Raw genomic sequence first — 16074 nt, 5'->3', positions numbered from 1 at the left:
TTACATCCATTTACAGGGCGGTTGAAGTACTTAGGGTCACCTGAGTCGTGCTCCTGGTTCTTATGGTCTGCAAATCAATCAGCTGTCTTGCAAGGAATATCAATCCTTCCCCACCCCGTTATCCTGACGTCCCTGTCCTACTGTCCCCCTTCATTTGTATGCATTTCCTGTGTTCTTATCCATGTTTCTTTCCCCGTTATCTTGTACATGAATGACAAAATCAATCAATCAATCAATCAATCAATCAATCTCTATGAAGATTGAACTAGGAAGACCGGTTGCAGGAATTGCATTTTTGGGACCTTCCTCATAGACCTTCAATCATCCTAGTTGCTCTTCTGCGTCCTTCTCGAGGACCCCTTTAGGGTTGACCGATCTGACCTCCCTGAAGTCCAAGGGACTCGGAGAAGCCTTCTCCAACGCCACAATCGGAAAGCATGGCCTGCTGTTTGACGGATACATAAACTGGGATGCAGAAGGGGGTGAACGAAGCCTTTGCATACCCGACGGCCACCATGGGACAGCCAAACGGCTCATTTCACTCTTGCCCGGGTTTCGGGGCTGAGAGCCGCTGGGAAGATGCAATTGCAAGCCAGCTCATCCTGCCTTCCGAAGCTTGGCTTGGGCTGCCCTCTGGCGGCCGTCCGGAGTTTGCACCTAGACTCTCCCTTCTTGCGCAACCCCGGCCGCTCAGCCGTCCAAGGTAGCTTTGCCTTTTCTCATTGGCTGAGCCCTCGCTTCCCTCTTCTCGCCCCGCCTCCCGGATGGGCTCCTCCCCATTTTCTAGGCGGGGAAGCTGGGAGCAAAGCACAAAGGGAAGCGTCCGTCGCTGCCCCCGCCTTCCCTCGGCCCGCTCCCCAACGCCGCGAGGAGATCCGTGGCTCCGGTGAGTCCTTTTTGCAACGCTCAGCTCTTTTTCGCCTTGCAGGATTAAAAACGGGGTGCAGTGATCGCGTCCCCCTTGTGTCCAGCTCCCCTCCCTTCCGATGCTTGTACTACAACTCCCATTGTCCCTAGAGCTGCTTGCCGCAGCTTCCCACGTGGCCTAGCTCCCTTGCTTCCCCACCCCCCACGCCTTTCCTTCTCTTCCCCTTCCCATCTTTTGCACCCCTCGTCTCGGCGGCCCCGCCACGCTTTCCACTGGAGTCGTGTCCTTGCTTTCGATTTCCCCCCTCCCCCTTTCCTCAAGCCCCCCCGCAGGCCAATCCTAGCCAGCAGAGAGTAAGTAGATTCTTGATTTCTGACACCCCCCTTGGAAAGGAAGAGGCGAGAGAAAGACAGGATCCCCCCCCCCTTTTTAAATGGGAACATCCACCTCTAGGATCCGTGGGCCTTTCCAAGGAAGATCCCGCCGCCCTTCCAAAAGCGATCCCCCCTCCCCTTACAAGGATATAACCAGTGGGATGATTGCACCGGATTTAGGAGAGCTGGGATCCACCGGGAGATTTTTGCAGTGCAAAAATCAGCGTGGGTTTCTTTCTTTCTTTCTTTTGCTTGTAGGGTGGAAGTTTTTTTTTAAATCCCTTTCTTGAGGGGCACTCAAAAAAAAAAAAACCCCACCAAGCACAGGCAGAGAATTGTGATTCGTCAATGGCAAAACTGGGCCAGAGGTGGGTGGCTGGGAGAGGATCCTTCCTTCTTGTCTCGTCTCCCCCCCCCCCCCCCGCGCCCCCCTTGCACAATGTTTTAATTTTCTTGTTCTCCTTGGAGGAAGACGGCTAAGGTGAAAACCGTATTGGGGAAAAAGCAAATGCAAAAATTGCAGGCAGAGGTGGGTGGGAAAGGGAGAGATGTTGTGGTTAATTTGGCTGGAACTCTGGATAGAAGATGAAGGTGGAAAAGGGCCATGGGGGGGGTGTGGAGGCCCTGAGAGAATGCTTTTAATACCATCCCCATGGACGAAAGACTGAAACACACTCAACATGGATGTTTTCCACTTATTCTTCAATACCTGGTGGCATCTAGCAGTTTCCAGAGTAGATAGCATGAATAGAATAGAAGAATAGGGATGGGATGGAATAGAATGAAATAGAATAGAAATAGAAAAATAGGAATAGAATAGAATATTCTTTATTGGACAAGTGGGATTGGACACAAAAGGAATTTGTCTCCACTGCATAAGCTCTCAGTATACATACAAGCAAGTGATAAAGCATGGTCACAGTACCGTATTTTCACGACCAAAAGCCGCACCGGATTAAAAGCCGCAGTATCAATTAACATTAATTTTTCAAACTTTTTCCACATATAAAGCGCACCGGGTTATAAGCCGCACGTTTCCCGACGTTTCTGGACATCTGTTGCAGTCGCGAGGAGGAGCGGAGAACAGCGCGAAGGTTCTTGGCGCTCCAGGAAACTACGAAAGCAGTTGGGAGAGGCGCACGGCTTGGTTTCTCCTCCCTGGACGTCACAGCAGCAGCCCCAAATTCACCGATCTCAGTGTTTTTCGCATCGGGGTGTGCTGCAAGAGCATGCCCCGATGCGAAAAACACAGAGTTCGGTGCGCTTGGGGCTGCTGCTGCGACGCGACGTCCAGGGAGGAGAAACCAAGCCGTGCGCCTCCCCCAGCTGCTTTCGTAGCTTCCTGGAGCGCCAAGAACCTTCGCGCTGTTCTCCGCTCCTCACGACTGCAATAGATGTCCAGAAGCGGCAGGGGCTATCGAGCTGGAAATCCAATCCCCATTAGCCCCAAAAGCCGCTTCTGGACATCTATTGCAGTCGTGAGGAGTGGAGAACAGCGCGAAGGTTCTTGGCGCTCCAGGAAGCCCTGAAAGCAGCTGGGAGATCTTTTTCCACATATAAAGCGCACCGGGTTATAAGCCGCACTGCCGGTTTTGGATCAAATTTTAGGATTTTCAGTGCGGCTTATAGTCGTGAAAATACGGTACTTAGTAGAACAAGTGATAGATCATTAGCAGTAGCATTTAGATTTATATACCACTTCCCAGTGCTTTACAGCCCTCTCTTAGCAGTTGACAGAATCAGCATATTGACCCCAACAATCTGGCTCCTCATTCTACCGACCTCAGAAGGATGGAATGGGTTAAAAAGAAAAGGAGTGGAAGGGAAATCTGACTTGGCTAGCTATAGGTAGTCCTTGGCTTACAATCGTTCATTTAGTGACTAAAGTTACAACAGCACTGAAGAAAGTGACTCATGGCCATTTTTTCTGTTGCTGTATCTACAAATCCCCAGGGAGAAACTAATCCGGCTGTCTAGTTTTAGAAATGCCATTTAATCTCAGCAATGTAATTTGACTTGAGACCGGAAGGCAGTGAAGAGAGTGGTGAGGACAGCAGAAAAGATTATGGGTAGTTCACTTCCTTCTATCCAGGATATAGCATAAAAGTGGTGCTTGGATAGAGTGTGCAGGATTCTCTGGGATGCTACACATCCTCTTCACAACCTGATTTCCTTGTTACCTTCAGTTTTGTGGTATCGTGGACATCTAGATTCAGTTACAGTTTTTTCCATATGACTTGTGAACTCTTCTCAAGTTTCCTCTTTCTGCTATGTATTCAAAATGGACAGTGATTTGTGTGCGCACGTGCACCGTCTTTCCCTAAAAAGAAGACAGGATCTTAATAAGGCCAATAAGCACTGGACCTTATTTTTGGGGAGGTCTTATTATTTTTGAGGTGTAGGAGGCAGCGTGGCTGCTGCTGTGCTGCAATATTTTTGGGAAGGGCTTATTTTAGTGCATGCACTCAAAAGCCAGATTGGGCTTATTATCTAAGGAATCTTACTTTCGGGGGAAAAGGGTAGGTAGGTAGGTATATAGCATATGTGTATATGTGTTACAGATGTGTATGGATAGATATATCCTGTATTTTTCGGAATATAAGACACCTTTCCCCCCCAAAAAAGAGTGTGGAAATGTTGATGAATCTTATACACTGAATACTAGCCATTTTTCACAAAAATTAAGATGTATTTGCCTTCCCTGAGCCCCCAGCAGCACTCCGCAGGCTTTAGCAGGGCTGGGGGAAGGCAAAAATGCCCCTGTTTGTGCAAAAAACGGGCAGTTTTTCACAACAACGGAGGTGCTTTTGCCTTCCCTCAGCCCCCAGCACACTTTGCAAGCTTTAGTGGGGCCGGGAGAAGACAAAACCGCCTCCATTTTTGTGAAAAATTGTCCATTTTCCACCCATTTTTTGAAAAATTGACATTTTTGCCTCCCCACCAGCCCTGCTGAAGCCTGCAAAGTGCTGCTGGGGGCTGAGAGAAGGCAAAAAAAATTATTTTTTCTTACTTACCTCTTCGAAATCTTGGTGCGTCTTATACTCCGAAAAATCCGGTGCTTTTTCTTTCGAGTGCAGGCAACAAAACTTCATTTTTCATGGGGACCAGTGTGCTCACAGTAAAAAATGACAATAAGTATTATCTTCTCTCTTATTTTTTCTTGCTAGTCCTAAGGCTGAAGAGTTTCAACCATTTGAGTTTACGGAAGAAATTGGCTGTCCAGCAGCGTGAACATCTTAACCTGTTTGGGGCAGACTTCGGAGATGGAAGACCAAGATTTGACTAGCCTTGAAGCTGGAAGAAGCCTCGATGTCCTGGATGTTGGAAATGGGGCAGAATTCTGGGGGAAGAAAGTGCAGAATATCCTGCGTGGGGTGCACACTTGCTGGTCAGAACAGCACAAGCGGTTCAGGGAGTTTTGTTACCAAGAAGCGGAAGGTCCTCGGGAAGTCTGGAGCCGAATTCATGACCTTTGTCACAAATGGCTGAAGCCCAAAAGGCATACGAAAGCTCAGATCTTGGATCTGGTGATCCTGGAGCAGTTCCTGAAAATCTTGCCGCCAGAGATGGGGAACTGGGTTCGAGAGTGCGGGCCGGAGACCAGCTCGGAGGCCGTTGCTTTGGCAGAAGGATTCCTTCTGAGCGAGATAGAGGGAGCGCAGGTAAGTGTATTTTCAGGTGCCTCAATTGTTGGCTCTGTTTTTGGAAAGCAGTCCAAAAAGCCATCCTTTTCTGGATTTTACCCAAGAAAGAAATAGCCAATTCTAGTGTAGCAGAGCACTGGAAAAGTGGACATTCTCTGTTTGCGCAATATTAAACTGGGTTTGCTTAACCAGAGTTTATCGAACGAAGTGTGTTTGCTTGGATCACCTCACACGCTAAGCTACCAAATGTACAATTCATAGAAATCGCTATTAGGAGTTCTCCCCAAGCTCTAAGAGTCCAGGCAGGTGTCAGCAAGAGCAGAAATACGGGTATTTCTCAACTTACAACAGTTTGTTTAATGATTATTCGAAGTTACATCATCACTAGAAAAAGTGACATTGTTTTTCACATTTACAAACATTGCAGCAAGCATCCCCACCGTCACCTGATCAAAATTTGGACGCTTGGCAACTGACTCATATATATGATGGTTGCAGGGTCCCGGGGTCATGTGATTCCCCTTTGGCAACCTTCCAACAAGTCAATAGTAAAACCAGATTCACTTAACAACTGTGCAAGAAAGATTGTAAAATGGGGCAAAAACTCACTTAATGATCTCGCTTAGCAACAGATCATTTGGCTCAGTTGTGGTTGTAAGTTGGGGACTACCTGTACCGTAAACATTTATGTGCTTGAGGAACATTGTTTACAGCGTTTTAAGAAAACTGGCAATTGGATCGATGTCTTGGCAGGAATCATGTAAAGAAATTGGTGAAGAGAGGGGTCAAAGTGGACTGCTGAAAGATTGAAATAGTAAATAAAACATTGAAATATTAAATTGGACCTTATATTGAGAAGAACATTTGAGTGGTGATGTGGCCTAGAGGTGGAGCATTCACCTCACAATCAGGAGGCTGTGAGTTCAATCCTAGGTAGAGGCTGACTGATAATTTCTCTCTTTGGGCACACTGAGAAATATATCTGCTGAACAAAACTCTGCACTTTTCTTTTTTTGCAAGGCATAACCAAATTAGAATGTGAACATTAAGTATGTGGTTAAATAGGGTCAAAACAGAGGTGTCAAACTCAATTTAATTGAGGGCCACATCAAGATTTTGTTTGACTTCAGTGGGGGCAGCGCAACAACACTTGTGTTGGGGAAACCTCTGGTAACTCTGCCAGCAAAAATGGGCTCCTGAGCTCCCTTTTAGTTTGTGACGGCCTCCTGCAATTCTCTGCCAGCAAAAATGGAGCTTGGGAGGGCCCCGCATGCCCCTCCCAAGCTCTGTTTTCGCTGGCAGAGGCACTGCGGGGCATTCCTTCGCTGTTTCCAGGCCGGCTTCACAGACCAGATCTAAGCAACCCCGCAGGCCAGATCTGGACCCCAGGCCTTGAGTTTGACACCCCTGGTTTAAAAGGTGCCAGAACAAAATCATAGCGATTTTGAAACCAAGACTCCTTGTCTTGAAGGTTTTTTTTTCATCCCTGTTCTTTGAGCAGGCTTCCATAATGTCTAGGATTTCCTTCAATTCCACGTGAACCCACATTTGCAAAAAATAATGAGTCATTTTCTTTGCATGGATTCTTCCTCTTGGTTTCAGGCGCAAGGAATGCTGGCCAGACCTGCCTCTGAGTTTCCTGACCCGGACAGTTTATCAGCTGCCAATAATCCAAGGCCACCGTTTGAGAAAATCGTGAATGATAAGGCGACCTCTCTAGGTAAAGATTAGCGGATGGTATTTCATTACAATACAATACAATAGCAGAGTTGGAAGGGACCTTGGAGATCTTCTAGTCCAACCCCCTGCCTAGGCAGGAAACCCTATACCTTTTCAGACAAATGGCTATCCAACATCTTCTTAAAGACTTCCAGTGTTGGGGCATTCACAACTTCTGGAGGCAAACTGTTCCACTGATTAATTGTTCTAACTGTCAGGGAATTTCTCCTCAGTTCTAAGTTGCTTCTCTCCTTGATTAGTTTCCATCCATTGCTTCTTGTTCTACCCACAGGGGCCTTGGAGAATAGTTTGACTCCCTCTTCTTTGGGGCAACCCCTGAGATATTGGAACACTGCTATCATGTCTCTCCTAGTCCTTCTTTCTCTTAAACTAGACATACCCAGTTCACCTTTCCTCATGATCCTGTGTGAAAGATACAAAGTGTAAAATCTTGTCTTTGTTTTACCTACAGAAAATCAAGTGGCCGTTGACGGTGGGAGAGGAACCGCTTCTCTGCAGGCAGGTCAGGTAAGACAAGGACTGCACAGGGAAGCTCAGGGGTAAAGGTGTCTGCAGGATTGGAGGGGTGGTGGCTTTCATCAGAATGACAGAAACAGGGCTATCCCTTTCCAGCACAAGTTTTGTCCCCTTCATACATGATGCATAGAGAATAAAAAACAGAGCTTGCCGAAGAAACCACCTTGTCCTTTTACAAATTTGTTGTTCCCCATCCAGACCACCATAGCCTCCAAGCATTGTAAGAGGTCAACAACAGCATCATAACTTGAGTTATGGGGAATGTAGATATAAAATTCTGAAAAATGGAATAGAACAAGAGTTGGAAGGGACTTTGTAGGACTTCTAGTCTGGCCCCCTGCTCGAGCAGGAGACCCTCCACCATTTCTGACACATGGCTGTCCAGTCTCTTCTTGAAAGCTTCCAGTGATGAAGCTACCACAATTTCTGAAGGCAACTTCTGCTCCATGGGTTGATTGTTTTCACTGTCAGAAAATTTCTACTTATTTTTAGGTTGAATCTCTCCTTGTTCAGTTTCCATCCATTGTTCCTTGTCTGGCCTTCAGATGCTTTGGAAAATAGGTTGAACCCCTCCTCTCTACAGCCCCTCAAATATTGGAATACTGTTATATCATGTCTCACCTAATCCTTCTGTTCACTAGACTAGCCATGCCCAGTCCCTGCAACCGTTTTGCATGTTTTAACCTCCACTTCCCTAATCATATTGGTTGCTCTTCTGTGCACTCTTTCTAGAGTCTCAACACCTTTGATTATCATCAACAGATTGTTGAGTATGATCAGCACACTGATAGTACTTCATCCTGCGTTGGTGGATGATTTCACCCCAGTGGCTTCATGTAGATATTAAAAGGAGTGGGGAGAGTACCAAGCCCTGCAACAATCCACAGATGAGCGGCTCTTGACTAGACCTCTTACTCTATCAACAATGATTTGGACCTGCCTTGTAGAAAGGCGCCAAATCAGTGCAAGATGGCACTGCTCAGCCCCAAATTCAAAAGCATACCATGGTCAATAGTATTAAAACACTCAGATGGAGAGCAAGGATGAATACACTACATTGATCTTGCTCTCATCAGAGATCATCAACAAGTGCTACCAGTCTATGGAGATTCTGTCATCTAGGCCATTGTTGTCTCAAAGGTGCTTTTTCAACTGGACTTTCTGGTTTCTACTTTAAAGACATTTTGCTTCTCATCCAAGAAGCTTCTTCAGCTCTGAGCCCAAGCCTGCTGTTCTCCATCCAGAACCCCATAGCCTCCAAGCACTGCAAGAGGGCAGCAACAGCATTACTTGAGTCATGGGATTGGAGATATAAAGTTGAATATCATCAGCACGCTGGTGGTACCTCTTCCCATGTTGGTGGATGATTTCAAAGAAAAACCAGAAAGAAAAAAACGTCTTCAAAGAAAAACCAGAAAGTCCAGTTGCCTCTTGAAAAAGCACCTTTGGGACAAGACTGAGAATCTCAATAGACATTTAAAGAAGATCCAGTTGCCTCTTGAAAAAGCACCTTCTGGATATTTCTATCTCATAATCGGGCTTGAATCCTGACTGGAAGGGGGTCAAGATATTCCATTTCATTCAGAACCTTCTGAATTCTATCATCTTCCCAGGAAAGGGAAGGTGGGAGACTTGACGAAAACTGTCCAGACTGGTGGAATCAAGAGATGTTTTTTTGAGGAGAGGGTGAACTGGGCTCTCATCAAAAGTCTGGGAAACGCCTTTTCCCGCAGTGAAGAATTTATCACTACTTGGTGGTCACCATCTTGGAAGCTTTCACCAGGCAAGATGGATGGGACCTAAGGTGGTTGTATCAACAACATTTTTGACCGTATCCACTTCATCAGGTTCAACAGGCTCGAACCATTCACAAATAACTGAGTAAGACTATTCCCCTGGTATATCTAATGCAGCAGCCTCTAACCTTTTGGGCACCAGAGACAGGTTCCATGAAGAAAGGTTTTTCCATGGACTGGACAAAGCGTGGTTTTGCATGCTGCCTGCATACTGCGGATTGGGCTTCACTAGTTTGCATAGAGCTCAGTTGCTGGCATGTCCAGGACCAGAGTCGGTCCACAAACTAAGGGTTGGGGACCCCTGCTCTGATGGACCTGTAACACCCACGGGTTCCAACTGGGAAGGAATCTGAGCAGTTTTGTCAGGTGTTCAACAAATTCCTCTTGCCTTGCCTTGCATTAAACAAAAGAACCAATATTTTGGCTTTGCATGATGTATTAGCTTTCTCTCTGTTAAGAAGTTTGAAGGCAACTGAGAAAATGTTGGCTTGTAGAATAACATGTTTTCTTTTTCTTTCAGGGCTCAGGGCCTGTTAACAAAGTGACTATGGAGGAAAGGACTCCATTAGATCCAAACCAGATGGACACTACAGAGGATTATGGGGCGGTGCCCTCTTTGGGTAAGTTTTCATCTTGGCTACAATGAGAAATCAGAAATGACTGCCATCCATTGTGCTAATCGCTGCTCTGTGGGTGAGTCTTAGAGAACAGCAGTAGCTCATCCATGTGCATTGTGCCAGAGTATGGGAGGCAGTGGAAACAGTGCCAATTACCTCCCAAAGACCCATTAGATCACACAGATTAGGCCTCCTCCGGGTTCCGTCTACTAGCCAATGGCATCTGGCACCCGGGGGAGGGCCTTCTCTGTGGTGGCTCCGGCCCTTTGGAACGAGCTCCCCGCAGAGATTCGGACCCTCACCTCTTTCCAGGCCTTCCGAAAAGCCGTTAAAACCTGGCTGTGTCGGCAGGCCTGGGGTCGATGAGTTCCCTTCCCCTTTCGAATCGTGGGCTGTTGGTTGTTTTAAATTCCCTGTACTTTTTGTTGTAGTTCTTGTGTTTCCCTTCTTTGGGTTTGTGGGCCGCCCTGAGTCCCGCTGGGCGGCATATAAATAAAATGAACCTTGAACCTCGAAAGTCAGTTTGGTCTAGTGGCTAAATTCTACCAAATTAGAAACTGGGAAACTGAGTTCAGTCCTGCCATAGGCATGAAAGCAGGCTGGATGACTTTGAGCCAGTGATTCTCTCTCTCCCCCCCCCCCCAACTGACCTTACAGGGTTGTTGTTATGGGGAAAATAGGAGGAGGACAGAGTATTACATATATTTTATTATTTATGAAAATAATGAAGGCATAAAATAAATAAAATTTTAAAAATAAAAATTAGGTTGAGGTGATTGGTTATGGCATCTCAATTCTTCTAGTATCTTCTTTTACAAATGTTAAAATCTTCTGTTATGAAGACATAGATATTGGAGAGAGAGACGGGAGTTTTGATGGGAATTAACTGATTCCATCAGGATATTTTCCTCAGTGTGAAACTGAAGTGTGAAGTGGGGATCTAAGTGTTCTGGCAGATGTTTCAATGCCCAACTGTTATGGCTCGGCAGGAGCCTTTGGAGCTGCTATCAGACTCTGACAGCGAGGGGCCCTATGAGTCAGGCTTGGAGGAGGCAGAGGGCCCTGGACAGGGTTCTGACTCCGAGCAGAGCTCAGAGAGACTAGTTGGTCTCCAGGTAATGACTGAGCCTTGGATTAGTGAGAGAGGCTGACACAGAAACCTCCTGTGAGTTGTTTCGGGATGCACGCAGGAGAAGGGCTGACCGTAAGAAACAATTGAGGACTCACAGGAGATGATAACAAGCAGCTGTTGCTCGTTAGGATCTCCTCCTGCAGATAAAAGACTGATGGTGCCACACCCTGGTTGCAGAAGCCAACGTTCTGTTCCGTTTCTGTTCTAGTCAAGTTCTCCATTTATGTGCAACCATCGAGAAAAATCACTTGGATAAGTGACTTGATTTATATAATCCTGTTTTGTAGCAGTTTATGAATTAGGACTTTTGCCAGAGCATTTCTCTGTGTTTATTTTGGGCTCGCAGCCAGCAAGAACCGGGACTGATAAAAACATTCCTTTCAACGTTCTGTTTGGCTTTAGTTTCTGAAGGGACAAGGTACGGGTCAGAACACCCAACTTAGTAACATCATCAGAGCTAATGTATGTAAAACTTGCTCCCTGTTTATTTACCCCATTAACTCTGGCAAAGTAAGCTACTGTATATAAACAGAGACCAAACCCCACACCAAATAGGAGAAGGGAGATATATTGGATATGCTTGCCACCCTAAATTATTTGCAAAAATAATAAAGGTGGAATAGAAATAAATAAGCACCAACACTAACTTAATTCATGCTAACTGCCAGGCTCCTTGTCCAAGATTGGCTGTGTGTCTTCCATACCCTATTTCCCTGAAAATAAGACTTCCCGGGATAATAAGCCCAATTGAGCTTTTAAACTCATGCACTAAAATAAGACCTCCCCAAAAATGTTGCAACATAGCAGCAGCCATGAGGTGACCACACTCGCCGCCTCTTGTACCTCAAAAATAATAAGATCTCCCCAAAAATAAGGCCAAGTGCTTATTTTGGCGGTCAGAGGAAAATAAGACCCTGTCTTATTTTCAGGGAAACACGGTAGGAATCTTCAAACTGTCTAGCTAACCTTCCAACTCTGGAAGGTCCCTTATTCTATTCTATTCTATTGTTGCTCTTCTGTGTGTAAGAACTACAAATACTTGCCATTCGTGTTTTAACTTTAATTAAGCAATGGTCCAAATTTACAGCTATAATAGCTTAATACCATAAAATGCTCCTGCATTAATTTTTTATTATTATTATTTTCTTGGTACTTTGTTTCAGTGCCCCAAACTAAATTCACATCATGGCAGGAAGTTACTGAGGATTCACCTGTCAAGGATTTGCAAGAAGAAGAAAGACCAGCAGGTAAGCATTCAGAGTCATGGGTTCACACATTGCACTAAGCCATGGTTTGCTTAGCCACGTTTGCTGAATAAATTATAATAAGCTGGATTTACAAAGCCCAGTATGCCCAAACTAAACAAACTAACTTTTGGTTTGTATGTTGCATCGTTTCAGTGTTTATGCCAAGTCACTTTGCATTTATTTTGGGATGGTTTAAAGAATAACCCAGAGTTATAAACTGTGAAGGCATAAATCATAGTTTACAAACCATATTGTCTGCACAAACATAAGATTTAGTTGTAATGTGTTTAAGTATCATTTTGGTTGAAGATATTGTCCAGGCACCATCTCTTCTTTGAATCTAAGAGCTCTTCCAGGATTGAGGGTAAAGTTTTCTCTGATTACATTCTTCTTATTGAATCATTCAGATGGAAAGAGCAGTAAACAGGACAAATCAAAGTCTGAAGAAAAACAGAAATGGGGAGAGAAAGCTGTCCCTTTTGAAGAGGCTGACTTCTCTCAAATTCCAAAATTAGAAGATTGTAACGAAGAAATGAAAAATACGAGCCATAGTAGAGAAAAACCACCGAAATCCCTTGAGTTTGGAGGTGGCTTAAGTGAGCGGGTAAGCCTTCCTAAACCGCAGAGAGCACATTCAGGAGATAAAACCTATAAATGCTTAGAGTGCGGAAAGAACTTCACAAACCTGAAGTCACATCAAAAGATGCACACGGGTGAGAAGCCATACAAATGTTCTGAGTGTGGGAAGAATTTCCGGTACAACATGAACCTGAAATCACATCAGCGAATCCACACGGGAGAGAAACCGTATAATTGTTTGGAATGCGGAATGAATTTCAGCTACAGCATGAATCTCAAATCACATCAAAAAATCCACTCTGGGGAGGAACCGTACAAATGTTCCAAATGTGGGAAGTGTTTCACTCACAGCATGTACCTGAAGTCGCACCAGAAAATCCACACGGGAGAGAAACCCTTTAAGTGTTCAGAGTGTGGAAAGAATTTTACTCACAGCGTGAATCTGAAGACCCATCAAAGAATTCACACGGGGGAGAAACCGTATAAATGTTCTGACTGCGGAATGACGTTCAGGTACAGCATGAATCTCAAATCGCATCAAAAAATCCACACAGGAGATAAACCATATAAATGTTCCGAGTGTGGAAAACAATTCAGTAACAGCTCAGACCTTAAACTGCATCAGAGAGTTCATGCAGGGGAAGAAAACTCTAGTGCTCCCAAGGAACGAGTTTAAAGTCAACGCGCAACCTGTAAGAAGATCGTGCAGAAAAGATATTGTTGGATGTGGGATCCTGCTTTTCACATCTTCTATCCAGGGGTGTTTACAAGATGGGATTTTAAAAAGTCAAGATGAGGGCCATGGCCATGTGATTGAATCCCTGTTTTTTTTTAACCTGTGCTGAACAGGAATCACATTAAAAAAAACCCGGCTTACATCACACAGCCATGATTACCATCTAGATCCAGGGTGTCAAACTCAAGATCCGTGGGCTGGATCTGACCTGCGGGTTGCTTAAATCTGGCCCATGGGGCCGGCCTGGAAATAGCAAAGGAGCAGTGCCTCTGGCAGCCAAAACGGGTTGGGTACGTGCAGCTTCCCTGTGCCCCGTTTTGGCTGTCAAAGTGCTACAGGAGGTTGTCCAGGCCAAAAATGGGGCGCTGGGGGCTGTGCGTTCCCGCCCACCTACCCCTGGTGCCCCGTTTTGGTTGGCAGGGTGGTGCAGGAGGCATCTGTCCCATCTCCCTCCCCCCCCCCCAAGCCCACAGAGAACTACAGTGCTGATCTGGCCCTTGAAACCCAGTTCGACACAGTTCTTTCTGCTTGCCTCAAAATACAAAATTAACTATATCTTGTAAAAGTGCTTAGTGTTTGAGATGAATTTCACTGATAGTCTTAAAAGGTTGAATTCCAACAGAGGACGACTGCATGTTTTATGCACGGAAATATCCCAGCTTAAAATTGCATCCGACAATTCACCGAAGTGAGAAACAATGCAAATAGTCCCATATCTCAAAACAACCTTCAGCCCAAGCAAAAGTCTTGCATCACATCAGGGAATGTAGATAGGGGAGAATCATATTAAATTGTAGAGTGTAGATAGGAAGAATCGTATTAAATTGTAATATGGCCTGAAAGGGGTGGGGGTGGGGATTTCCAGTGATCACATAGTGCTTCATTTTAAGAGATTCCATGAATTCAGTGGAAAGAGATGTAAATAATTAAGGATCAATTTTTCTCTGGCCAACCTGGATTCAGCATGGTAGGCCAAGATTCCTTTGCTCCAAATGTGGCAGAAAATTCCTTCCAATATATGTATTTGTGTTTTTAATTGGGTACCTAACTAGTGACCAAATTAACTTTGGGGAAAAAAACCCCATCATTATAGTTAATACTACAGCTGATTTGTTGGTTAGTGGTAGGTTTTGTTTTTTTAAATATCTCCATACTGTCACTTTACATCAGTGATCCCCAAACTTTCCGTCTCAACCCAGCATGGGGGGGGGGAGGGAATGGTTCCGTGCGAGTAACAGGCACACACACAGCTCCATTTGTGCAAGTGGAGCTTTGCATTCAAGCACAAGTGCCCACCACTCATGCAAGTAGAATTATACGTGTGAGTGCAAGCCACTTGCATGCAAGAAGCTCTGCGCACATCTCACCTGCCGCTTGTGCAATCTGATTCTAAGCCAGCCCCTGGGGTGGGGGACCCCTGTTTTAAACAGTCATTTTTAATAAATCAGTGTTGTGCTGCCTGCTTATCTTTGTCCATAATTTGCTTTTAATTCAAAGTTCCCAAAGCTCTGGAAGAGAAATGTGGAAGTATCTTAAAAAAAAAAAAAAGAAATTTTCTTGTGGGGCAAGTTTTTCAAATGCATTTGTAAATTTTACTACTATTATTGGTAAAGAACTCTTGATAGTGTACATAATTTAAATGTTGTGGAGGATGGGAGAGTTGATCAAGGAAAAATTAAAATTCTTGAAGTGCAATGCCTGTTCTTTCTGTTGTAATGACTGAGGCAAATGGAACACCGTGGGTGCTTTCAAGTGGAATTTGAAGGAGGAATTCCTTTGCAATCTCAACTTTTGGTTTATAGGCTTTAAAAAGTCAATGAATCAAGAAAAACCTTACTGACAAAGTGATCACGTACTCCATCTTAAAATTTAATATGCATTTTTCTTTCTCTGTTTGTTTTTTGCTTGCATCATATCACTTTCAATTTTCTTCAGTCCTCATGCTCCACCCCATTCCACAATCTACCAATGTTCCCTCTAAGCTGAGCGGCTGCGCACTTGGCAACAAAACACCGCGCAGCAGTTTCCAACTGCCGCGCAGTGGTTCTTGTGAGACGCCTTCCACAATAATAGGAAAGGAAAGCCAGCCTGGAGACAGCAATCAGTTTTAGGTCCACAAGGCAGAAAGTAGCTGAGAGAAGAGGTGTGGGGGTTGGGAGAAGGCATGGGACGGGCTCCCAGCAGCGGCTGCTCGGATTTGCCAGAGAGAGAGCGTATCCCTCCTTCCTTCAGCCCAACACTCTCGCTGGCATCCCGGCCAGACGAGAGGGACTGCAGAAGGTCTCCTTGAGTCTAGGGCAGCGAGTCATTCAATGGGAAAGTTGCCTCTTGGAAGGAATGACCCGGCTTGGCTCCCGCTTCGTCTCTCCTGCCTCTTCGCTTCTCTGTTTGGTCATTGGGCAGCAGATCAAAAGCGGGAACCAAGCCGGGTCATTCCTTCCAAGAGTCAACTTTCCCATTGAATGACTCGCTGCCCTCGACTCGAGACCCTCTGCAGTCCCTCTCGTCTGGCTGGGATGCCAGTGAGAGTGTTGGGCTGAAGGAAGGAGGGATACACACCAGAGAGAGAGTTAGTTGATGGGCAGACTTAGCACTTTGTTAAGTTTGTTTCTCTCTGTGTTGTGTATATATACATGTCTCAATGGGTGCAATTGTGCAAGCATTTTTTTTCCTCTTTAAAAGAATTTTTGGATTTCTCCTCACCAAACCTTTAAGACTGAAAGAGAGTTGAAATATAAAGAGATTGTCAATCGCCATACTGTTAGATTGATAGGCAATTATGGACTATCTTGATTATATCCTCCTTAGAAAGAATATGCTATGTA

General features: G+C 45.1%; 1 protein-coding gene across 1 annotated transcript; it reads left to right on the top strand.

Annotated features, from left to right (window-relative positions):
- The first annotated feature begins 774 nt into the window (after window positions 1–774).
- LOC106549707 (uncharacterized) lies at window positions 775–15128 on the top strand. The gene is made up of 7 exons (XM_087708333.1): window positions 775–886; window positions 4410–4904; window positions 6489–6606; window positions 7078–7133; window positions 9459–9558; window positions 11851–11934; window positions 12342–15128. The coding sequence occupies exons 2-7, from the start codon at window positions 4506–4508 to the stop codon at window positions 13187–13189; spliced, it is 1605 nt and encodes a 534-aa protein (XP_087564459.1). The 5' UTR covers window positions 775–886; window positions 4410–4505; the 3' UTR covers window positions 13190–15128.
- The last annotated feature ends 946 nt before the right edge of the window (window positions 15129–16074 follow it).

The sequence above is a fragment of the Thamnophis sirtalis genome, unplaced genomic scaffold (assembly GCF_051295495.1).
Source record: "Thamnophis sirtalis isolate CommonGarterSnake01/CBP01778 unplaced genomic scaffold, rThaSir2_p1.2 scaffold_3, whole genome shotgun sequence".
Taxonomy (NCBI): Eukaryota; Metazoa; Chordata; class Lepidosauria; order Squamata; family Natricidae; genus Thamnophis; species Thamnophis sirtalis.
Note: the sequence above shows the minus strand (reverse complement) of the source record. Positions and strands in the feature narration are given on the sequence as shown.